This window comes from Tasmannia lanceolata, unplaced genomic scaffold (genome assembly GCF_043159265.1).
Source record: "Tasmannia lanceolata isolate RefF3 unplaced genomic scaffold, GAP_Taslan_0.1 ptg000020l, whole genome shotgun sequence".
Classification (NCBI taxonomy): Eukaryota; Viridiplantae; Streptophyta; class Magnoliopsida; order Canellales; family Winteraceae; genus Tasmannia; species Tasmannia lanceolata.
The window spans coordinates 14,070,720-14,096,596 of record NW_027518697.1 but is presented as its reverse complement, the minus strand read 5'-3'; the positions used below and the strand labels follow the sequence as shown (position 1 = coordinate 14,096,596).

The 25,877-nt window shown below is 38.7% G+C and overlaps 1 protein-coding gene across 3 annotated transcripts; it reads left to right on the top strand.

Moving 5' to 3' along the window:
- Window positions 1–730: 730 nt before the first annotated feature.
- LOC143854299 (MLO-like protein 9) lies at window positions 731–25,595 on the top strand. Of its 3 annotated transcripts, none has more exons than XM_077364181.1 (16): window positions 731–888; window positions 3,259–3,505; window positions 4,279–4,336; window positions 4,717–4,955; window positions 7,839–7,955; window positions 8,085–8,145; window positions 8,317–8,405; window positions 8,897–8,971; window positions 9,048–9,136; window positions 19,407–19,456; window positions 19,560–19,600; window positions 19,685–19,858; window positions 20,943–20,978; window positions 21,477–21,544; window positions 24,505–24,565; window positions 24,874–25,595. In XM_077364181.1, the coding sequence occupies exons 2-16, from the start codon at window positions 3,374–3,376 to the stop codon at window positions 25,246–25,248; spliced, it is 1,665 nt and encodes a 554-aa protein (XP_077220296.1). In that variant the 5' UTR covers window positions 731–888; window positions 3,259–3,373; the 3' UTR covers window positions 25,249–25,595. The 3 variants fall into 3 exon arrangements, with proteins under 3 accessions (XP_077220296.1, XP_077220297.1, XP_077220295.1); XM_077364180.1 differs by lacking the exon at window positions 731–888 and adding an exon at window positions 2,890–3,105; XM_077364182.1 differs by lacking the exons at window positions 731–888; window positions 24,505–24,565; window positions 24,874–25,595 and adding exons at window positions 2,888–3,105; window positions 24,126–24,498.
- The last annotated feature ends 282 nt before the right edge of the window (window positions 25,596–25,877 follow it).

The following is a 25,877-nucleotide window of genomic DNA, read 5'->3' as shown; positions in this document are numbered from 1 at the left end:
GGGATCGATGAATGGCAAAATGTTTTACGAATATGATTCGTTCGGAAAAAAAAAATGTACATGACTTAATTTTTTTACTAAAATAACTATGAAATAATACTTAAAAATTTGAGATTTTATACGGTGTAAGCCCGTATAGTCCGCCCACTCCGATCCAAACCCTCCATTTGATAGGCCGCAATGGCCCACACCATAGGATGATCCAAACCGTCCATTTGATGAGCTACATCACCTGTTGCTTGAGACAGCAGCCACCTTAGATGAATCTAATGAATAGGACAAAATCTGCTGCTCTCTCATGCAAGAGCCGGCAGCGAAATGCCTTTCCGCGATTGTCCCTAGCAGATCCAACCTTTTGTTGGTCTCTGTCTTAAAATTGAATTCATTTTCAACAAAAGACAAACAAAACGAACAAAAGACGAGTTTTTATATCGTGTAAGCCCCTATTTGTCAAAAATTACTGGGTTGATCCAAACCCCATGTGATGGACCACAAGGTAAATAGGTTGTGCCCCAAAAAATCAATTCCAATAGGATGATCCCAACCCTCCGATCTATAGAGGAACTGCATATTATGGAAACCTCTATAGAATGGAGGGCTATGATCATCCCGTTGAAATGATTTTTAGGGCACAACCTATTTACGTTGTGTTCCATCACATGGACGACTTGGATCATCCTGTGATGTGGTAAAAATACAAAATACGGGGCTATAAGAGCTTACACTACAAAAAAGAAGAAGAAGGAGGAAATGAGAATGCTGAGAAAGGGTGTTAATATCATTTCCCGCAAGAAAAAAAAAGGCGAAAGGGAATAGGAACATCTCCATGGAGATTCTTCAATAGGAACATCTCCGTCATCATAACTTATCACACCTTTTTCAGCGAAGGTACCCCCCCATTTTTCTTCTTCGCCCCCCTCCTATTTTTTTTCTTTTATCTTAATTGTGATTAGATCTCGTACATTCGCATATCTCTCTCTCGGTTTCAAATTCTTATCAAAATCTGCAGTTTTGATCAGATTTGCATGTGGCTGCATCAATTCTTCATTAAAGTAATAGTTTTTTGAAAGATTTTTTTTTTTAATCCTATAAACATTCCATTTTGTTAGGTAAGCTGGACCCACCGGATTAATAATACAAAGGACTAATTTCCCTTACTTTATACCCTAAATTTGAAACCTAAGGCCCTGTTTGGATTGCAAGAACTTTGTTTGTAAAGGAAATTTTTTTTAAAGATAATTTGAACCAATCCTATTCAATTTTTATTTAGAGTGACCTTCAATTTATGATGATAATTGCTAATTTAACCATAATTAAATTATTCCCTTCGCAATTAGGAAAAAAATTTGGCATCAGAAATGTTTTTCATGTTCACAAACCCAAATCCATGACTAATGCCTGTCTTTCTGATTGTAAATAACATATGGAAAAATTGCAATAGCAAGGAGAATTTCAGCACTTTTAGGTATACGACATGGGGTTAACAGGTTATAGGAGAAGATCAGAAATTCATGTGGCACAATGCCCAACAGTAGCATGAATATCAATCAAATGTTGACAAGGCCAGGATTTATCTTCTAATTGGGGTGCAACTTGGGTTGGGTCGGGTTCAACTTTTGCTAAAAAAACATGAATTGGATTCAACCTCAACCCTGACCCCATTTTATGGTAAAAGCTCAACCCGAATTCCCAAAAATTGACCCAAGTTGGACCCCTATCTTCTAACCATCTCTCTCTCTCTCTCTCTACCTACGTGTGTGTTTTCTCAATATAGTCTTTTTGTCTCTCATGGTGTGATGGGCTTTTGACAATTGGTAGCATGTTTCTTTTTCTAATTGAGTTTTTTTTTCCTAGGATATAACTACATCCATGTGCTGTTTTCCCTCTCTATTATTACTTTTTCCACATTTTCTTTTTTTTTTATAGTTTTGATAGATAGTTTTGTGATGTTGTTGCTTAGAATTTAGGTTCTATGCTTAAGTTGTTGTGTGAGTTTTCATGTTATTTGTCTCTCTAATGTTGCTACAGAAATTCTTGTTCCATCTTCTTCTATTGTATTCCAATTGCCAAATGAGTTCGGATTTCTTTTGATTGGCATGAAGCTTAACTCAAAATGTCCCTTTTCATATTTTTACTTTTATCTTTATAATTAAGTTTTGTTTCTTCTTCTTCTTTTTGTCTCTCTAGATTTTTTAGTTTCAGTTGGATTTTGAGTGATAATAAGTGGGTAGTGGAGTTGAAGAGTTATAATATCAGGCTTACTAAATATTTTATTCAAATCACCTATACTTTGAACAATATATTTCTTTCTATAAAGTTTGTAGTAATTATCAAGTTATGATGAATAATATAATAAAATGTTAGTCTATGTTTTAAATCTCATGGTTCGTCACTACACGCAATGTAACCTATGCATATTATATGGAGTTTCCTACACCATGCTTCTCTTCTTCCTTCAAATTTTAATTTTAATTTTAACCTCATGCATTGCATGCTCTTTCTTGCTAGTGAGTAATTCAAAATGAATAAATAAGTGCAGTTAGTTCGTGTTCATGTTATCCATAATTCCTCTCTAACATTTATAATTATTGCCTCTATCTTTGTACAAAATTCAACCATCATATCTTTCTCTGTGTCTTAGTAAAAGAATATTGAATAAAAGTTTCTTAATGAAATAATCTACCTCTCCCTTTTAAATTTCATAAGAAGTTTTGGGAGATGATCCCCCCCAAGGATAATCCGCCCCCTTTTAATGTGATTTGATGTCAAAAAACGTTAAAATCTGCCCACGATTCACGTTAAAAGGGGGGGGGGTGCATTATCCTACATCGGGGTGAAAAAATTATCTCCCTAAGTTTTTTTATAATACATAAATGGAGTTTCATTGATGGAAAATAGCATTTGATGAATATTTTCATCTTCTGAAGAGACATCACATTGTAGGGTGGTTAAAGATTGTCAACCCAAGGTTAGAGTGAATTGAAAAATCATGAGATTGGTCTGAGATGTAACGGAGCAATCATAGCTCTGTTTAGAGCTACACCACCATTTCATTTTGCTCCCCAGAGAATGAGATGTGCAGATTTTTGAGACATTTAAATTCGGGTATTCTATCTTTTTCAAGTACATGTTGCTATTTTTTCCGTTGAAAAACATGGCATTTATCAGAAAACACCACTTTTCTTGAGCTCTCGACTCCCTTGACTAATTCGTTCCCTAGACACCATTTTATTGACTGCTCTTACACAATTGTTACAGTTGCAGGTGGTGTTTCAACTTTCAAGATTCCACATCTGGAGGAAAATTTGAGAAGATATTATGGCAATGTTAGATTGATTCTGGTATTATTCAGCATATTTTATTGGCTGTAACCATGGAAGGAGTAGTTGGTGGCAGTCATGAAAGGCAGCTTGACCAGACTCCCAGATGGGCAATTGCTGCCGTTGTTACAGTTATGATCTTGATCTCTATTTTATTGGAGAAGGTTCTTCACATGGTTGGAGAGGTAATCAGGAAATGGTTGCTTTCTTCTTCTTCTTTTTTTGAATTAATGAGTATTTTAAATTTGGGGTTTTGACATGGTTTAATGGAAAATATGATGGGGTTTTGTTTTTTCTGAATTTATATATGCATTTATTATATATTTAATATGCATATATTTATTGGCTTTAGAACATTTGTTTTGGAAAAAAATGATGTATCTTGGTTATTTTATTTAGGATTTGATTTTATTGGTGAGATAAAGGAAACTGATTTGGTTTTTGGATTTCATGAAAAAGTTAAAAAAGTGAGTTTCTTATTTTTTTTGGTGTGGGTTTAATTTCGCTGGTTCAAGTTTATGAAGTTTTTTTTGTTCGTTCAGATTTTAGGCCATCGGATGTTTGGGTTCAGTTTTAAGTGGGTTGGTGTTGGTTACTTAGGCTTTACTTTTTGAATTTTCTGCACATAAGGTTTTTAAACTTTTGAGTGTTCGTTCATTTGTTTGTTATTTGAATATCAGTTTCTGAATAGGAAATCTTTTTAATGTTGGATTTTTGGTTAGTTGGGTGTTGATTGAGTTGTGGCAAAATAAGCTTTATGATTTTGAGATGTTGTTCACCGTGGTTTTTTTTTCCTTTAATTTCCTTTATCTACTGTAAATGTTTTGAATCTTGCTTGTTCATTTGTTAAAGAGATTATATTTTAAAATTTTGGGATGTTGTTCAATAGAGTTGTGATTTCACTTTTATTGTAAAATTTTGGGTTCCGTGATGTTGTTGATATGTGTGTAAATTTCAGTGGTTTATCGAAAGACGCAAGATGGCGCTGTTTGATGCTCTTGAGAAGGTTAAAGCTGGTAATGACACAACCTACATTCTCAATGTTTTTGTGTAAAAGAAAAAAAGAGGAATGACAAAAATCAATTGATATTTAACCTTTTCTAAATTATAGTGTTTATTAAATTGTGTCTTCGATCAGCAACTTGAAATTTGATTGGTGTGTTCAAGTTTTCAAACCGGGTACCCTTGGTTTTGCTGACAGTGGTTGCAATTGTTTTTGTTTTTTTGGTCTTCAGCTGATTAAGATGAACACGGAAGTGGTTGTTTGTTTATTCTGATTTTGATTTTGAAGGGTGTTCCTTCTTTTTTCTTCTTATTTATTTTTTGGGTTGTTGCTATTTCTACCTGGGAATATGATCCACTGACTACATGATTTTTTTTTTCCCTTTGGATGCAGAGCTGATGTTTCTTGGCTTTATTTCCCTACTTCTGACATTCGGGATGAGTTACATTTCCGGAATCTGTATTCCAGAGAAAAGCGCAGATACAATGTTGGCATGTGCTCTTAGGAAGGAGACAATTGGGGATAACATTGAGGAACACGGACGAAGGCATTTATGGGATGACTCGTTTCCTAATTTGAGTCCAACACGTAGGGTCTTATCCGGTGCAGAGACATCTTATATATGCCCCCATGTAAGTGAAACTTCCCATGCTGCATCATTTTCATTTAATGAAATTTAGTTGCTTGAAGGAGGTTTGAATTTTAGTCGTTCTTGGAGTTTACATGGAGACCATGGAAGTTTTTTTTTTTTTTTTTCTAAAAAAATGGAATATATGAGGATTCATAAGAAGTTTATATGATATTATGCATGATTACTTAGAACCGGGCATTCCAATTTCTAACATAAGCCTACATTTACATGAATGGAGGTATGTCTTGGTTCTATTGTAATTCCAAAAATATTTCTAAAGCAGTATTTTCAGGGTACATCATCGGAGAGGCCATTTTACTAAGAGAACCCGGTTGAAAGCATTAACTTCCGGTTTCAAACCCCTGCCATTTTCTTCCAACAAATGGACCACTTAACCTATTAACCTCCCCCCATCCTGCAAAAACCACTTTTTCTTGGCAATGGGTATTTATGTTGATACAAGGTTGGAATAATATAGGATGGAAGGTTACTAAGCATTATCTTAATGAGTTAGACGGGGTATTGTGTGGTATGCCGATAAGTAAGACCATCATCTTGTCAAAATAAAGTCTTAAAGATGATTTGGAGTATTTTCAATAGGATCAATAATCCAAGATAAATGGAAGAAGATGTACTCCCAATAAATCAGTATGTGATGGAAGCTGCCTTTATTGCAGACTGCCCCTCGTAATTTCTTTTAGCTAATCAATGGGGGTCGCCCAGGTTCCAATTTATAATATTCTATCATTGCTTGAATGGAATACACTTGGTTAAACTAATCTCTTGGAATGTAGATTGCTTTTTTAATGCACCAAATCAAGCTGGTCCCGTTCTGTTCAATCCCCCAGATAGGCTACTTACATCAATTACTCAATGTGACAGGTTGTTTATGGTTTTTGTACTTGCTTCCTCTTGGTCAATGTGCATTTGCTCATGTGTGTCTGAAATGAATCATCCGAAGATGGTAGATGTCACCTCAATTGTTCTAGGTTTGTCCTAGTTACACCGCCGAGCAAATGTACATGAGAGTGGACATACATTACACATGCCACTGAAAGTAACTCATGCATACGTTAAGAGCATACAAGCTTGTGAGCAAGAATAGAGTATGAATAGAAGTGATTATTAGTTAACGATTGCCTTCTTTGATGCTTTTCTTTTTCTTTTTCTGTTTTTTTGAATGGTATGGCCTTCTTTGATGCTTCAGCAGCCAAATTTTGAGAAATAGGAAGCAACTGTTGACAAAAAGAAGCTGCAAAATTGTAATCGTGGAACATGAGGCTTGGAGATCCCATGCTTGAGTAGTAATTCGTAGATTGCCTACATGCAAGATATTCTGTATGGGAGAAAAGATGGGAATGCCATCAATTTTCTTTTCATTGACATTTTGGGTTCGGTGGAATGAATGAAAGGGTTAATAACTTGCCTTTAGTTGTTCCTTTCATTGTTGGGGATTTCCCACTAAATTCATGCAGCACTCTTTGGCATACAAAAGAGAGAGCAAGGGTAAAAGGTGGAGTTCAAGGATAGAAAAGGATCCCTGTTCCCTACCAAACAGCCTCTTTGGTTAATAAATGCTGATGGAACGATTGGACTTATCACATGCCACCCTGGTAGGGAGAGGGTAAGAGTTTCTTATGATGATCTTTGGGACTCGGAAATAGTTCAAATGCTTTGACTTTCCTGAAATCCCAAGAGAGGAAAAAGAATTCACTGCTAGTGCACCTGATGTTTGGAGTACGGTTACATATACTCGAAAGACATTTTAGAACGACGTTCAAATGATCAATACTCCGAACACTGTTGCATTTAGTCCAAGTATAATTGGAGTGCTCGAAAACTGAATCATAAAACTTTAGAAATTGCTTTAAACTCATGTTGCTATCTATAAATAAAGTTTTTACAGGCACAAGGTATAATTAAAGCTTTTTCTGCATATTTATCATTATTATTACTTGGGCACAAGGAGAAAAATAGTGCAGAGGGACGCCACAGCGGATTACATTAGGAGAAAAAATCCACATGTTAATAACTCTGGCAATGGCTTACCAAGTGTTGCCTGTTCATCATTGAGTTTTCCTCTCTGTGGATGTTACCTAACATACATACTATCGATAATGTCAAGGAGGTAGGGAATTCTTATTCACCCGCCCGTTACAAAATCTTGGGATATGCTCTCAACCAACATTCTAAAGCTGTAAAATATTCTAAACAGTGGATATCACATCTCAAAACCTTAGTTGCATTTCAAGTATCAAATGTCAACTTCAAGAAGAACCGCGGAAGTACGAAATACATTTCTCATGGTCCCATGAATCATTCTACTCGAAACCATCTGGTCATACCTAAAGGCAACGGCTATGCCACGTGATGAAAGAGGTTAAAGTGTTAAACAAAGAGTACAATCCATGATATTGAGCATATTAAGATTTGTACGTTGACTTTGAAAAAAATTGTAAGTGGATATCTTTTTAAGATCATTGCTGTGCTTGCCTTGCACTTGTATGTTTCTTAAATTATGAACATCAGATATAATTCTTTTGGTCTAGTCACTAGGCATATATCAAGTTTCTTGCCTTTGTTCAATCTAAAAGAGCTTGTGGGCTTCCCGGTTGATGTAATTGCACAAAATGCACGGGCCTCACAAACATATTAACATCAAACCACACCTTCGTTTACAAAACTTCGTGGATCTTGGTTCCCTTTTGGAGTTTGTTTTTATTGATGCACACAGAACGTCTCAAGCTTCCATGGCCTCATTCAGATTTGAAGTTTATTTTCATCCAATTTTGTGCTCTGTGAATTGCATACTTATTTTCAAATCCATTAATATATTTCTTTTTGTTTCTTTATGATTACTAATGTAACTAATTCCTATCAACAGGGGAGGGTGCCTCTTGTCTCTGCAGATGGCATACATCAGTTACACATCTTCATATTTTTCTTAGCAGTCTTTCATGTTGCATATAGTGCTCTAACAATGGCCCTTGGAAGATTAAAGGTGGATTGAAACATGGAAATATTTCTATTTTTTCTCAAATTATTAAAAATTTGAGTTTTAAAACAGTTTTATGCATTATATAGACTATACAATTTGCTTTTCCTTGAAGTAGCTCCTTTGTTTATGCAGATCCGTGGATGGAAAGAGTGGGAGAGGGATACTACATCCGTCACTTATGAGTTTTCCAGTGGTATTCATTGCTCTATTGAAACCATTTTATTTTATTTTCTCTAATCTGTCGCACTATCTGTTTAATTTTGGTACATTTGAAGTTGGTTGTTGCTCTTTCAAGTATTGAATGAGCAATCTGGCAATCTCGTTTATGTTCATGATTGAATTCCTTTTTAATACAACCATGCAGATCCTGCGAGATTCAGATTTACTCACGAGACATCTTTTGTGAGATCACACAAAAGTATCTGGCTTAGCATTCCAATCTCGTTTTATTTCGTAAGAAGCCCTTATATTTTAGCATTGCTTTTGTTATTATTTTGTAGGTTAAGGTATATATGTCTGTGTATCTATATAGACATAGATGTACACACTCACACTATCACACACACCATCACACAAACATGCCCATCCCATGACATTATCATGACCTTCCGATCTTTTAGAGGTTACGCTGTTTTGCTCTCCAACATTTTGTCCTGCATGACACAAGAGGCGGTGGAGACTTCTTTAACAGGTTTACACCAACATCTAATAACTAATAGTGAGACCTTTGTCAAGGCACTTGTCAGACATTCTGTGTCTAGCAAAAAATGTTCATTTCCAAATAAAAAAAGCCATATTGATTTGTCTGCAAATACTGCGTGCATCACTTAATATTATTTTAGATGGATTTTGAGGGATCTTCAGATACCCCTTGTGTATGTTGTATGAATCCTTTCATACCATATTTTCGGATCAATATGTCTTTTATTATCCATCTCTTGCAGGTGAGCTTTTTTCGTCAATTTTTCAGATCTGTTCGTAAGGCTGATTACTTGACCATGCGTAATGGGTTCATTGCGGTGAGTTTATTCACTACTAAGTTTACAGCATTCACTCGGTATTATGCATAAGTTGTTGAATATTTCATTTTTATAGGTTCATTTAGCTCCTGGCAGTAAGTTTGACTTCCAAAAGTACATTAAAAGGTCATTGGAGGATGATTTCAAGGTAGTCGTGAGTATCAGGTACAAAAAATGGAAAAGAAAATGTTTCCATATTTTCTTTGCAGGATCTTAGTTTTGGTTTTGTTTTTTTCTTTTCTGTATTTTCTCAGCAACACATTAGTTTTTGGTTTTTCTTAAAGCCACTATGGTGTGGAAACTCATAAAAAATGGTATCCTCTATGTTTTGCTGTTGGAAATGCTTGGAAATTTCAATTTTGTATACAGTCATTCTAAATATTGAAAGCAAGCATGTTAGTCCATATCCAATAATACTGTGATCCAGTGATAGCTGAAACATTGATTATTTTTATTTTTCTTGGATTTATAATTGTGGTCTAAAACTATTTTAAATCTAAGACAGGTCTTAAAGCTCATAGTTGTCATGGGTTTTCTATTTTAGATAAAAAAAAAGGAGGAGATGGGGGTCACCTGTGAGTTGCTCAAGGTGCTGCCTCCTCTCGATTTACACCTTTGCCTCTAAGTTTTTCTCCATGTGAACACGAAATTCTCAAAGATGATGGCCATCTTGTTTTGAATTTCGTGACCCCTAAAGTATCTTATATTGTTTGGGTTGTTAAAAGGCAATTGACGTGAGATATGTGGTTTCCAAGACTAGTTATAGGCATCAAATGGACTTTTCCAATCAGATTTGGAATCTCATTTCTATGAATTTGAGCTCTTTAAAAAAAAAGGGCGGCCCAGTGCACGAGGCTCCCGCCATTGCAGGGTCTGGGGAGGGCTAGATGAATTTGAGCTCTTTATATTATTTAATTTATAAAATAATATTAATGGACTTCTTCCTATGACAATTAATGTCCATCAACACAATTGAATAAACCTCTAAAGTTTGAAAAAATTACAAATCAGTTCCTGTAGAATTATCAGTTTATCCCTCCATATGTGGATCCACTGTGCCTGGAATATATAATCACTATCATGTCCCTGGGCCCATGATGTCAATTCATGGTCTCCACAATTAATTGGACTCCCAAAAAAATTTACAAGTGTGTTTTGGAAATAACATGAATAGCATATAAAATATACTTTGATAAAACCCTTTTATCAAATACCACTGAATTCAGATTTCTTGAATCCAACACATGTAAAAACCATCTTAATTATTCTCTCCTATTGGAATGGTGGATTCTTTGTTGAGCATCTACATATTCCAAGCACCGCTCACATAACCCAACATAGTCGAATATAACCCCCTATTGGACATCACTATTTCGTATAATCATAGTTATAAAAATTGTTAGAAGTTAGTGTATTAGCCTTAAGGGCGTAGTTGTCTTTTTGTATGATTTCTCCTTTATATATTAATACATTAGTGAAGGGGAGCTCCCAACTCACTACACTTTTCTCGTCTTCTTCTTCATCTTCGACATGGTATCAGAGCCCTAGGTTACCCTAGGGACCCATTGAGGATCACCATCCTCCCATTTATCTCTTCACCCTTCCATTAACCCTAACCATCTTCTTTCTTCATCTCCCTCCTCCCAAAACCCAAAACCCAAAACCCTAAACCCTAACTTCAGCCCACCTAAAACCCACAACCTCACCCCTTCCCTTCACCCTCCACACCAGCCCCCACTCTCGCCCCCCTCTAACCACCCCCCTAACCACTACCGCCTCCCTTTCCCCTCCCGTACGCCCCTCCCCGACCTCCTCCAGCCCATAACCCTTCCTTGTACCCCCCCCCCCCCCTCCTTTTCTTCTTTCTCTTCACATCTTTCTCTCCTTCGTCATCTTTTTCCCTTCTCCTTCATTTTCTCTCTCCTTGTTTAACATCCTCACCTCCCCTTTTCCCTTCATTATGGTCTAAATCCCTTCGTGGGTGTTTATGCTCTTCTCTGCGGCTCCGATTCTTCTTTTCCGACCTTCCATGTCTTGGTCTTCTCTTGTCTTTCATCGGAGCCGCGTTCTCTCTACTAGACCCGTCGCGTAGTCTCTGCTTTGTGGGGTTTTCTCTCCGTTCGTGTCTATGGAATCTCCCATCATCGAGGATTCCTCTCTTGGTCAGGATACTTCTAGTCCTACTCTCCCCCCACCTATAGCTTCATCCGCCACTCGTTCTTCCTCGGGGGATGATTCATTCCCTCCGATGACTACTGTTCCATTAGATGGGTCCAATTATGTCATTTGGAAGGTCACTGTCGAAACTTACCTCATTGCTCGACGCAGGATCTACGTCATCCGTCGGCCTCCTCCTCCTTCCACTGATTCCTCCTATGAGAAGTGGGAGGAGGACGATGCTCTTGTACGTACTCTCTTATGGTAGAGCATGACCTCTCAGATTTCCGGCACCATGATGCATCTTCCGTCCACCAAGCATATTTGGGATGAGACTGCGGTTGTCTTTTCTGGGGTTGGCGATCTTGCTCACATTTGTTCCATCTATTCCCAGTGGATGTATCTCAGGCGTGGTGACACCCCTCTTTCTGGGTACTACAACCAGTTTGTCTCACTGTCAGCAGTTGGATGTTCTGATGTTCTCATACCTCTCATGACAGACTTAGCTGTTGCTGCCCAGCAGCGGGACCAGCTCCGTGTTGTTCACTTTCTTGAGACGCTGGGTCCTAAGTTCCTCCCTCTCCGGCAGCAGATCTTTGGCTCTGGGACTATGCCCTCCCTACAGGAGGTCTATTTACGAGCTCAGCAGTGTATCTTTGGTACTTCTCTGCCCACTCCATCCTTTGATGGCTCTGCGACGACGGCCTATAGCGCTGGTAATCGCGCTTTCCGAGGAGGTGGCACCTTCGGACGCGGTCGTGGACGTGGCTTTGGCCGTGGCCCTGGCCCTGGCTGAGATTTTTCTGGTGGCCCTGGCGAGTGGTCCTCCTCGTCCTTACTGCTCTCACTGCCGCCGGGAGGGACACATCCTCGAGGCATGCTATGTTCTTCACCCTGAGCGTCGACCGCCCTCTGCTCCGCATTTTGGCCAATCACCACATCTCTCAGCCACAGACCCATCCGAGTCAGTGCCCTCTTCCTCTTCAGAGCAGAGCCATGCCACGCCACCTGATGATTTCTTTCTTTCCCGCACGGACTATGATGAGTTCCAGTGCCTCCGGCTGACCAGCCACCCTCTGAGTGTCAGCTTTGCTCAGCTAGGTAGCTCTCCTGCTTCTCTTCTCACTCGTTCGAGCTCCTGGATCATTGATTCTGGAGCCTCGAATCATACTACATGTATCTCATCATCCCTTCGCTCTTTTCGTCCCCTCTCTAAGTTTATTACCCTTGCTTATGGGAGTACTACTACCATCTCTGGTATTAGTACTACCTCTTCCTGTCCTGGTATTACCTTATCCTCTGTGCTATGTGTTCCTAAATCCCCTTTTAGCTTACTTTCCATTAGTCAGATTACTAAATATCTCAATTGCTCTGTCTCATTTTATCCGTCTTATTGTTTATTTCAGGATCTTTCAACTGGAAAGACGATTGGCTCAGGTAGAGTGGTGGATGGAATCTATCATCTGGACTGTGGCCCTTCTCCCGCACTTGTACACAGTTCTGTCGACTCTTACCAGTGGCACTGCCTCCTTGGTCATCCCTGTCTTGATCATTTACGACGCATTCCTCTTATGTCTTCTCCTGTTCAGTCTTTTACATGCAAGGCCTGTGAAGTTGGAAAACACCACCGTGTGTCATTTCCATCTAGACTTGTTAGTAGGGCCTCACACCCTTTTGATATAGTGCACTCTTATGTATGGGGTCCCTCGAGGACTACCTCTATTTTTTGCTATAGATATTTTGTTGTCTTTATTGATGATTTTTCTCGCATGACTTGGGTTTATTTGCTTCGAGATCGGTCTGAGGTTTTCTCTACTTTTCGAACTTTTCATGCCGAGGTTACCAATCAGTTCAGTTGGACTCTAAAATGCTTGCACACAGATAACGCTAAAGAATATTTCTCCAAATCCAATGGTTTTCAGGATTTTCTTTCCACTCGTGGTATTGTCCACCAATCTTACTGTGCTCACACCTCCCAACAGAATGGTGTAGCGGAAACGAATATGCTATCTTTACTTGATGGGGCCCGTACACTTCTTATTTAGATGCGGGTTCCCAAATCTTATTGGGGTGATGCTATCCTCACTGCATGTCACCTCGCCAACAGGCTTCCTTCTTCGGTCCTGGATGGCTCTTCTTGCTTTGCCATATTGCATCCTCATCATGATCCTTTCCCTCTCACCCCTAGGATTTTTTGTTGTGTGTGTTTTGTTCACAACCCTGGACCAGGCTTAGATAAGCTGGATCCTCGGGCTGAGCGATGCATCTTTCTTAGGTACTCCCGGACTCAGAATGGTTATCGCTGTTATAGCCCTCACTTGCGTCGATCATTTGTCTCTGTTGATGTTACCTTCTTCGAGTCAAAGTCTTACTTTCTCACTCCTCCTGCGGAACGTCCACTGTTCTCGATTCGGATATCCCTCTCCCTCGAGTCGTCCTTCCAGATCCTGCTCCTCCTCATTCTCCTACGCAGGTTCATGAGCTGACTTCTGTCTATGATCCTTCATCATCCTTACAGGCTACTCCGGCTACCCGTCCTGTTACTCGCCAGATCTATCAGTGCTGTCCGAAGTCTGGAGCCCATCCTCCTTAGCCTGCGCCATTACTATCTCAGCTGGAGATCCTGTCTCCCTCCCCTCAGGTACCTCGTCTTCCCTCTCCTACTACTACTTCATATTCTCCCATTGCTTCTCGTACTCGCTCTCATTGTACTGCTCATCTCATTTCTTCTGTTATTTCCTATGATACTCTCACCCCTCTATTTCTAGGTTTTGTATCTTCCTTGTCATCTGTTTCTTTGCCGCAGTCTTTGCTAGCTGCTCTTGATCATCCGGGTTGGCGTACCGCTATGGATCTTGAGATGGAGGCCCCGCAGGCCAATCATACATGGGATTTGGTTCCCCTTCCTCTTGGAGCTCGACCAGTGGGTTGTCACTGGGTTTATGCCGTGAAACACTTACCTAACGGCACCGTCGAGTGCCTTAAGGCATGGCTGGTTGCCAAAGGTTATACACAGACTTTTGGCGTTGACTACAACGAGACCGTCTCTCCTGTTGCCAAGATACCTTCCGTTCGGGTTCTTCTCTCACTTGCCATGAACCAAGGGTGGCATCTGCATCAATTAGATGTCAAGAATGCCTTTCTACATGGTGAGCTTACTGAGGAAGTGTATATGGAGCAACCTCCTAGGTATGTTGCTCAGGGGGAGATGTCGTCCTCCGTATGTCGGCTAAGGAAGTCTATATATGGCCTCAAGCAGTCCCCTAGAGCTTGGTTTGGCCGTTTTAGTGATGCTATCATGCGCTTTTGCATGAAGCAATGTGCTATGGATCACTCCGTTTTCAGTTACCACTCCACTGCAGGTTGTGTGCTATTGATAGTATATGTTGATGACATTATTCTTACAGGCAGTGATTCAGTAGGGATACAAAAGCTGAAGACCTTGCAGAAGGAATTTTCAACCAAAGACCTGGGTCGTCTTAGGTATTTTCTTGGTATTGAGGTTGCCGATTCTACTAGAGGCATCTCCCTCTCCCAGAGGAAATATGTTCTGGACCTTCTTGAGGAGACATGCCATCTCAGAGTGAAACCCGCTTCTGTTCCCATGGACCCAAATGGGAAACTTCTTCCAGAAGAAGGAGATTTATTAGAAGACCCTGGCAGATACAGGAGGCTAGTTAGTGAGCTCATATACCTTACAGTCACTCATCCAGATATATCCTTTGTTGTTGGTGTTGTCAGCCAACATATGAGCTATCCTCGTACTTCACACTGGGCAGCAGTGATTCAGATTCTTCACTACTTGAAAGGAGCGCCAGGTAAAGGCCTCCTATTCAAGAAGCAAGGACATATCAGAGTGGAAGGCTTCTGTGATGCAGATTGGGCAGGATCTCCTGCAGACAGGTGATCCACCACTACTGGATATTGTACCTTTGTGGGATGCATTTTAGTGTCATGGAGGAGCAAGAAACAAGACATAGTTTTCAAGTCCAGTGCCGAATCAGAGTACAGAGCCATGTCCCACACTAGTGGAGAGCTTCTTTGATTGCGTTTTCTTCTATCAGAGATTGGTTTTCCTTCATCCTCTCCAGCCTGGCTTTATTGTGATAATAAAGCTGCGATTTATATAGCCACCAATCCTGTCTTTCATGAGAGAACCAAGCACATAGAGGTTGACTGTCACTTCGTTCACCAGAGAATACATAGAGGCAAGATTCATGTTTCCTTCACTCGATCTCTGGACCAACTTGCAAATGTTTTCACTGAGCCCTTAAGTAATGCTAAATTAAATGGCAATTGTAACAAGCTTGGAATGTATAATATATTCATTCTAGCTTGAGGGGGAGTGTTAGAAGTTAGTGTAGTAGCCTTAAGGGCATAGTTGTCTTTTTGTATGGTTTCTCCTTTATGTATGAATACATTAGTGAGGGGGAGCTCCCAACTCACTACACTTTTCTCTTCTTCTTCTTCAACAAAAATATCACACGGAATGATATGAACCTATTAAATCTAGGGATTAACTATAGATAGAATAAGCTAATCATCAGGCAGTGATAATATCCTATGGGTGTTCTACAATCAATGTTCTCGTTCTATATAAACTTACTTTATACACCCATATGTCCGCGTAATCTCTCTACCCAGTGACTAAGATAACTCACCCTCTCTCGTAGCAACACAAAATTTGTTATTTGTACCAAAATGTGATGTCCAATCTACATTGTCAGTTGAGAACTATTTCTGGTCTACAATGAATTGAAACATCATAACTCTTGCCTTAGATTCAAAAACCCTAATCATAGTGTTCCTCCAAGGAACCTTATGTCAACATCTAATGTGACATTAAATTTAACATAATCATAACCATCATGTGAAATGAATTTCATATAAGAATGTTTAAGATAAAACTGAAATTAACTTCTGAGGGCATACTACACTAACAATCTCTCAAGTCACTCAAAGCCAGTCATGCATACGCCTAATTCTCATCTTGTCTAGATGTTTCTTGAATACCTTCCAGGTGAAGGCTTCTGCCAGAGGGTTCGCCACATTATTCGCTGACTCAACTTTGGCAATGGCAAAACCCCTCTACCTACAATATCACAAATAACGTGAAATCGTCATTCAATTTTCTTCGTCTTGATGAGACCTCAGCTCATTCGCTTGAGTGATTGCTCCATTGTTGTCACAGAACAACATAATGAGAGGCGTAGCCAAACTGCCTCCTTGGCATCTTCATGTGCAACAATGTACTTTGTCTCAACAATAGAATATGTAATGGTGTCTATCTTAGAAGTCCAACTTTTCACACCTTTCCCAATGGTAAAGATGTAACATGATAATTTCCTATTGTCAACATCAGACAGAAAGTCACCACCTTATACTAGGCAATAATGCCCAGTCCTAAAAAACTTATTGATATGCTTGACAACAGTCCGATGCTCAAGACTATGATTAGATTGTTATCTGCTCACTAGGCTCACACTGTCTAGTACAGAGCATAGCATACATCAAGCTTGCTGCTTTTGAAGCACAGGGGCATTGGTTCACTTCTCCTTTTCATCTAGTGTCTTGGGAGATATCGTCTTGAAGAGGTTGATTCCATGCCTAAAGAGGATTAACCTCTTCTTGGAATCCTAGATGTTGAACCTAGTCAATATCTTAGTCATATAGTTCACCTATGAGAGTCTCAACATTTTATTCATCCTTTTTACAGCCCGAGACTCAGAATTTAGGATTCATCTCGTAGGTCTTTCATATTAAAATTGCTAGAAAACCAGATCTTGAAAGTCGATAACACCCCTACATTCCTAATGAGCAATAGCTCAACAATTTATATCGATCTCAATAGCTTGGACACTTTTGGATTAGCATGGCTTGATATGTGTGTGTGTGTGTGTGTGTGTGTGTGTGTGTGTCCATAATCATAATCCTTATGGACTTTAGCCTGACTACTGATAAGAAGGTTTCCTCATAATCAACACCGTCATTTTTATTGTAGCCCTTCACGACTAGCCTAGCCTTGTAGGTGTCTACCTTTTCATCAGGTCCTCTTTTCCTCTTATACATCCACTTGCATCCAGTGGGTTTGATCCCGTCAAGTGGATCTACTAGAGTCCAAACTCTGTAGGAATACATGGAGTCCATCTTAGATTTCATGGCATCAGGCCACTTATTCATATCAATGTCTGAATAACTTCCTTGTAGCTGATAGGATCATTTTTAGATTCATATAAAATCAGAGTATATTTCACCTAAGTAGACTAATCTCTCAGGGGCTCTAACAATCCTGCTACCACGATGACGTGTAGGTGTACTAACCGGGTCAAACGGTATTGGCTCTGGCCAATCACTGATTTTTGTCTCTTCTTCAACTAGAAGTTCATATTGCTTTTTAAGAACAGTCCTATCCCTATTCCCATGATTGAGGATGTAAAAGAAGAAACTGTGTTATGGATTTACTTAACATGTTTTGTATGATTAACTCAAACATGTTAGCACCTTTGCATTGTATAACAAAAAGGCTAGTGGTACAAGAGAAAAGATCAGTGATCCTCATGCTATTCGAAGTATGGTAAGTGCCCTCCAATACTTCACATTCACTAGACCTGACATAACCTACGTGAATCATGTTTGGTACTATCTTCATGATCCAAAAGAGGAGAACTTTCAGGTAGCCAAACATATCATGGAATATATCTGAGGTACATTGGATTATGGATTAGTTTACAGAACACAATAGGATAAGATAGAGTGTAGCTATTCTGTTACTTATTCGACAGGTGATCGTCAAGATTGGGTTATTACATTCTACTAAATGATAGTTATCATGGAGTAGCTAGAAGCAGAGGCAAAATAGAGATACATAGCTTCTATCATAGTAGAGCTACATGACAGACAGAGACATACACGCACACACTTTACTATTATAACTATAGTGCCATTAAGTTGTCTCTTTCATGCTAGGCCAAAGCATATTGAGATAGACTATCACTTTATTTGTGAGAAGGTTGAGGATGGTGCAGTTCATCCACGCTATGTTGCTAGTCATGATCAAGTTTCCAACATCTTCAAAAAGGGGCTCACAACAGACCACGAAACTATTTATTATTTATGTTAAAGTATAAAAGAATATATAACGCCTTCTCCAACAGCTTAAGCTTTTGGAGTAATCGGTTGTTTCGCATAGTATCAGAGCATATGCTTGGGTTAAACCTCCTTGATATTAAAAATCCACATGCAGTGGCCAAACCCAAAAGAGGGGCCACATGTGCCACATGTAGGCCAACCCTAAAAAGAGGGGCCACACGTGAGGGGGAGTGTTAAAGTATAAAAGAATAAATAACTCCTTCTCCAACAGCTTAAGCTTTTGGAGTAACTGGTAGTTTGAAAACTTACAAGGTGGACAAAAAGAAAAACAATATCATTCATATATGTCCCTAGTGGGCATCAACTTTCACCCAAGCTTGGCACAGAAATGGACTGCAGGTTGGGGTCTAGCAATGCTCTACCTCAAAAGCACTATTAGCACACAATTCATTCACACCCTTCAGCATTATGACATTGTGCAGCAAACTATCAAGCTATCAACATTTGATGTATATATATATGAGGAAAAGGATTGTGAGCTTGAGTGCTGGATCCTTATGGTGCGCTTGAGCTCTCAAACCCATGTGGCCCACATTGTTAGGATGATCCAAAGCATTCATTTGAAAGGCCCTTACATAGATAGGGTGTGTACAAAAAATCAGCTCCATAGGATCATCCTAACCCATCCATTTGTGGAGGTCAAAATGGACAGACCACAAATCTGCCCATTTTTGCCCTCCACTTTTGGAGGGGTTAGGATAATTCAATGGAGCTGATTTTTGGTACACACCCTATCTATGATAGGGCCTTGCAAATGAATGGTTTGGATCCTCATAGAAATTGTGGGACCCATGTGATTGGTGCACTCAAGCGCACCATTTCATTACAGCGCTAAAGCGCACCAACACATACCTCTATATATATATATATCTATATATATATATATATATATATATATATATATATATATATATATATATATATATATATATATATATATATATTCTCTTGCTTGTGTGTTCAGTCTATAGTGTGACTGGATATCTCAAGGCATTGCTATAAATATACTAGTTCGCTCACCTTTTTGAGCTACTTCAGTCATTTTAGTAATGCATGTGAGTGTCGCAGATATATAATCAGTCAACTCATGTGTTTTAATAACCTTAGTTTCTTCTTGATGTCTGAGCAGTCCTGCATTATGGGCTTCAGCTGTGATCTTTTTGCTTGTTGATATTTACGGTGAGTAGCCTCCCTGTGAACATTATATTCTATGTAAATATTATCCAGTTCTCTCCTCTAAATATATTTCAGTCTTGACTATTGGACATTTTACTTCTTTCAGGAACGCAAGCATTGTTTTGGTTATCCACAATTCCCCTAATTGTAAGCAATTTTTGGCACGAAAACATTTAAGTATCACTCATCCTATAGTTCAATCACTCACTTCAACCTTTTGATTATTTGCAGATGACCTTGGCCATTGGAACGAAGCTGCAAGCTATCATCACGAAGATGGCTCTTGAAATTGAAGAGAGACATGCAGTGGTTCAAGGAATTCCTCTTGTGCAACTCGGTGACAAACATTTTTGGTTAGGTCGCCCTACATTAGTTCTATTTCTCATCCATTTCACGTTGTTTCAGGTATTATAAGCATTTTCTTTTTTATAGACACTAGATCCAACTGAGGAATACCAACATGCTCAAACAGGCCAAAAAATGAAAACCCTAATTCTTTTTACTTCAATATTCCCATTTATATTATATCATATACATAGTTGTAAATTTCATTTTGTTTCGCACGAAATGGGTGAAACTTCTCGGTTCCGGCCGAAAACCAGAACGAAATGGGGGTACATTTCGTTTCGGTCGAAATTTCAGTGGATTTCGGTCATTTCGGCCGAAATTTTCCAAAATCCGAAATTTCAGCCGAAATGACCGAAATTCCCAATTTCATCCAAAGTATGTCCAGTTAGTTGTTTTTGTTTCTATTGTCCTTGTCTCTTCGTGGTTCTCTTCTCTTCTTCTTTCCTCTTCTTAGGATTTACATGTAAAGTCATTTAAGTATACTTAAGATTTACATGTAAAAAGGGGAATACCCCCATTTGAATCGATTAAAAATAATTTCAAGACCCAAATCTAAAAGGATAAAAAGTCAACTTTCCAGTTCTAGTACAAAATTCGAAAAAAGGGTCGGGTCAAAATCTTAACTTCCAAACGATGGGGTATTTTTTTCAATTTTAAAAATTCATAAATTCTATCATGTTCAAATATTATTAATCCCAAAAGTTAGGTAAAAAAAGTCTCATAATTTGCTCTCTAAATTTTTTCATCTTGTCATGTATTGTCAACACACGCACTAGTCAACGCTCTAGTCAACACAGGCATTTGAGCTGATAGTCATTTTCCTTCAAGTAAATGTTGGATCATTTACATATTTGGTTCATTTAATTGTTTCTTATATTTTTCTAACAATTTCTGATTTTTCATACTTTTAGCTATTAAAAAAAAATTCCCTCGTCGTAGCGGAACAAAAGGTTTCGAAACAAATCTGACCAAAAGATTCCGTTCCGGTCACCTAAATGAAACGGCGAACGAAACGAAATTTACAACTAAGATATATACATTCTTTCTCTAGCAACCACAAGGCTTGAGTTTAAAGCATTTTCATTTAAGTAGAGTATATTTACAACCTCCTGACAGCTTATCTTCTTAAATGTGTATGCAGAATGCATTCCAAATAATATATTTCTTCTGGATATGGGTAATGACATGTTTTCCTTTTCTTGCTCGTTAATATTTGTATTTGCTCAGTGCCATGATTTTGTAGTAATTTTATAGTGTCTGTGCATATCTTCTCCAATGAAAAATGTTGTCTTCAAAAGTAAAAGTGGAGTCCAACACTGGTGACCCTAACTGTTCATCTTTTAGGCCCTGCAATGGATGGGCCTTAGACAAAATCTCCTGCTTCGGACAATCCTAACCTTTTGATTTGTGAAGATTTCTCACGTTTTTTTTTTTTTTGGCTACTTTCTGAACCTTTCATTTTATATCCAATAGTGAATGGTTTGGATCATCCAGAGGAGAAGATTTTTTGTGCATGACCTATCCACAGTGGGGACTAATAAATGAATGGTTTGGATCATTGAAAAATGATTCCCTGCCTGTAGTTTAACCCGCCCTTAAAATAAGGCTAGGCACAATATAATTCCTGTTATCTTTAATCAAGCTTAGTAAGTTTCCTGTTTCTTTTTCTTGGCAGTACGAGTTTGGGCTGAGATCTTGCTTCCATGAGAATTTCTTTCTTACTGTTACAAGAATTGTTCTTGGGTAAGCTTTCGTTATATTTCTGTCTCTTTTCCATTAGAGTACAAAAGTTATCCTGGCCATTTCCTCCACTGATCCTGGCCCATTGAGGGCCAGATATGCATGAAGCAGTGGATTGTTTTCAGAATCTTATAATTATTATGCTCTGATAGTGGAAAGAAAATCATCCATCTGAGTGGAATTTGACATGCCTCTTTGTTGCACCGGTGCAAAATTCATTTTTATTGAACACAACAGAAGCAGTGATCATTCCTTTATGTAGAAAACAACTGGGCAATCTAAAATTTTGAAGGAGCATGATTTGGAAAGTTTCATCTCCACCCAAGCCATGAGTTCTTTTTAGGATATTCCATAGAGGTTTCCAAGGCTTGAACTTATTTATATTTCAAAAGCAATCTCACATTTGACAATCACAATCTTTATATGTATCCTATGTCGAATATTATGCTGAGTCTTTTCTCTGAAAGTTTTAGAATGCAGGTCACTTTTGAACGAGTTTTTCACATTGCTAACTGTCTATTGTATTATCTTTTTAAATGGATTTCTTATCTAGTTCATCTCCATTCAATTCCAGAACTTGGCTGATGGGACACTCAAAGCCTGATAGATAAATGACAGTCATCCAAATGTCTCGTCATATCATAAACATTAGGGGCCGTTTGGATATGCGGATTTTAGAATCCATGTTTTTAGCTTGAAAACAGTGTAAAAGAGGGTTCATGATCAAGCTGTTGTATGCTGTCCTGACAGCGTTTCTTGGATTTTAAGTGAGAAATTCAGGTTTTAAAAATCTCTCCAGCATCCTGAGATTTCTAAAACCTGGAAATATGGGAGGATCTGCTACTCTCTTGCTGACGGAAAGAAGGGCGAGAAGTCAAAAACGAGTCAAAAACGACAGCTGGTCAGCTTCTTCTCTTGTCTCTTAGCTACAATTTTGAAGAAATCCCGGATTCTAAAATTCGCGTATCCAAACGGCCCTAAGATCCTTCACACTAATCAAATAGTAATCCAAAAACTTAATAACATGCCAGTGGCCATTTTTATGTTTATGTTTATTTTACCTACCAAAAAAAAAGATAGTTCTCAAATACAGTTGCCTGGACTAATTATATTCTTCTATTATTTTGATAGAAAAACTATGACCAATGGCATTTAAACAAAAATTGATGTATTTCAAAAAATGTATTGTATGATAATAGCCATTTTTATCTTTATTTACTCAGTTGACAATTACATAAAAACAGGCAGTCTTACAGGAGTTCTTATATGGTGTCCTCTCGTAAATTTCCTTGGAAATTACCAATGCAGAAAAAGTACAGTGAGGCCCTCACATTCATTGACTAACTGTGCCTCCAAAACCTTCTCCATAGGATGATCCTTACCCATTTAATATGTGCAGGTTTCTAGATCGTCATTTTTAACTTTTTGAGCCCTACATTTGACACCAAATATTGATAGTTAGGATCATCCTATGGTTATGATTTTTGGGGCATTGTCTATCTGTGTCCGGTACTGGTAAATGAAAGGTTTATATCATCCAAATACGTGGGGACCACTGTATGCACATGTGTGGCCACCACCCAAGAGTCAAGATAGTTCTCAATTGTAATTGTCTGGACTAATTATGCTCTTTTATTATTGGCTAATCAAAACTGAGCAATAACATAGGAAAAAACTTGACGGGGTTCTATTTAAACATAGTGTTACTTATGCAGCTTCATATTTGCTGCAAGTCCTAAGCATATATTTTTTTCGCCCAGGGGGGGGGGGGTGTGGTGGGGTGCCGGAGCTGTTAACCTTTGTTTTTTAGTTATTTTACAAGGAAGACTGAAAGGAATGCATTTTCTTCGGTTCCAGAACAAATATACTTAATCCTTATACAGCATTCGCAACCTTCTGACATTCATAACAAAGAGAATTTATGTTTTGAGATTACCTTCATTCCTGTTTAGTACTCTTGCATAATTTTTTAAACAAATCTAGATGTATTTTTCTGTTTATCTTTATCTCCTTTTATGTACATTATAACTTATTTTCAAAATATTGTAGTGCATCTGGACGGATTTGCCACCATATCTAAGTTTCTAAGCGCAACATTTAGCTGTGATATACATTAGGAAATGCATCCATCCCCACATTATATTGCTCTTAAACTATGCTACCTGGACATTTCAAACATGGTGTTGCACCCATTTACTGCTTTGGATCTGTTGAGTTGGGTGTCCTGAATTAAACCCGGCCCGGCCTGTTTTAAGAGAGTTCAGCCTGATAAGAGCAAGTTTTGCCCTGCTTTATATATAAAGGGGTTTTAGGGCTTATTTCTGTACTCTTGTCTTTGAAGAGGGTTGAGAGCTCAAAAGCGGGGGAAAGGGTGTGCTAGGGTTTCTTGTGGGTTTGGTGAGAGATACCGATCTTCTCTTGTAATCTCTTGTTCCTATAGTGGATTTTCTTGTTGCGTCTGACGTGGATGGGCTTTGCCGAACCATGTAAATCTTTGTGTCTTTGAGCGATTGCTTGTGTTTGTTCTTTCGTTTTGCTTTGCCATTGAAATCGCAGATTGCTATTGAGGGGTTTTTCTCAACAGGATGTATTGGTTAAGAGGGATACCCCCGAGATTCTTCAATCCATTTGGTGGGAGTGATGTTACGCACACCGCCTTTCATTGCCAAAGGTCCCATGCATTTCACATTTCATCATTGGTTATGCCTTGGACATGTAGAACTTGGCCTCCTAGTGAAGCGCTCCCCTCTTGGAAATATATCTTTGTATTCCTCTCAAGAATTTTGCCACGACACAAGCTGCATGCCAAGGATCTACAATGATTGTCTTCAGACTACAAGACAGCAATGGATTCAGCCATTTTTTAAAAAAAAGAAGAAGACAAACAATGGATTCAGTGTTTCTTCAATGATTTTAAACTTCTCTTATAAATTAATGGCTGTATTCTTGTTGGGTTTATCCAGGGTGATTGTCCAACTTCTGTGCAGCTATGTTACGCTTCCGCTCTATGCACTTGTATCTCAGGTATTTTCTATTATATACTGTCCTTTAATGGTTTCTTATTCTAGCAATGGAGATTGAATCAAAATTGAAAACTAATTTTCACAAATTCCATTGGAACACACCTGAATTTCAGAAAACATCCCAAAAAAAGCATTTTGGTAGAGACAACTCGAATTACCCCGCCAAAAGTCCTTTGATATCACTTGGATTCTGCCAAGGCATTAGTTCCCTCATTTTTGCACATGAATTCTAATTGTGATTCAATATGTTGGGTTTGGATCTTTTTTAATCTTCTGTTAGTTATGTGATTACTATGGTGGAATTTTCAGATGGGATCACACATGAAGAAGACCGTCTTCGACGAACAGACGTCCAAGGCTCTTAAGAAATGGCATCAAGCTGCAAAGAAGAAGCAAGATAAGCCGGCTCGTCCCGCTACTAAGACTCTAGGTGAGAGCCCGGATGCGAGCCCGACTTCATCGGTTCACTGTTTCAAGAGTGCAGGACATATGGCCAATGCGAGGGCTATTTCTAGGCGGGGTGATCACTTAGACCAGGAGATGTCTTACTTGGAAGGTGACAACACTTCACCCACATCACATGAGACTATCTTGATCCCCGGCGAGGATCACAATGGTCTAGAATCTGGTTCAAGAGAACAAGAACACCATGTGGAAGAACACCGCCATGAATATGGCTTCTAGTTTGTGAAGCCTTAACCTCCACTGTCCATTGGAAGAAACTCATGATGATAGTGATGTTGGTAAGGTTGGTTTTCAGCCTGTATGGAGGTCGGCTAATAGTGAGGCAGCTTCTAACCTGATCTAGAGTCAATAGGCCTGGATTGGAGATTTTTTAATTTATTCTATCCTGATTCTTCCCTAAGTTGTTGTAGCCTTTGTAAATTTTATTTTTATGAGATATTTGATATCTGATAAACAACTAGGCAAACAATCACAGTCAAGATCAACACTAGCGATCAATTTTTGGGTTCCAAATGGATGTCTTTGGTTGTATGAAAGCGGAGATGGCTTAGCGGGTTTGCTTGACATTTGGGTGCCGCATCAGCAAAATCTCTTTGTTTGGTTGCTAATGTAGCATCAACATTCTCCTAGTTAATAATTGCATGTCTTGTGATGTGTCACCCTTGTCCCCATAATATCCAAGCCAAAACCCACAAAAAAGGTGGAATTTTGGTTGGATTTCTTGGGGACAATGCTTTTTTCTTTCTGTCCCTCTTCTCAATATTGGTAAAGACGCCCTCTACCACTACTCTAAGGTTTACAACCAGCACTACTTACAATTATTCTCCGAGGTAAGCTCCAGGCAAATC

Bases quoted from the DNA above. Each gene is read 5' to 3' on its own strand.
- LOC143854299 (XM_077364181.1), top strand. From the start codon at position 3,374: ATGGAAGGAGTAGTTGGTGGCAGTCATGAAAGGCAGCTTGACCAGACT. The intron at 7,956-8,084 runs GTGGATTGAAAC...TTGTTTATGCAG, and splicing joins TGGCCCTTGGAAGATTAAAG to ATCCGTGGATGGAAAGAGTG. The intron at 8,972-9,047 runs GTGAGTTTATTC...TCATTTTTATAG, and splicing joins TGCGTAATGGGTTCATTGCG to GTTCATTTAGCTCCTGGCAG.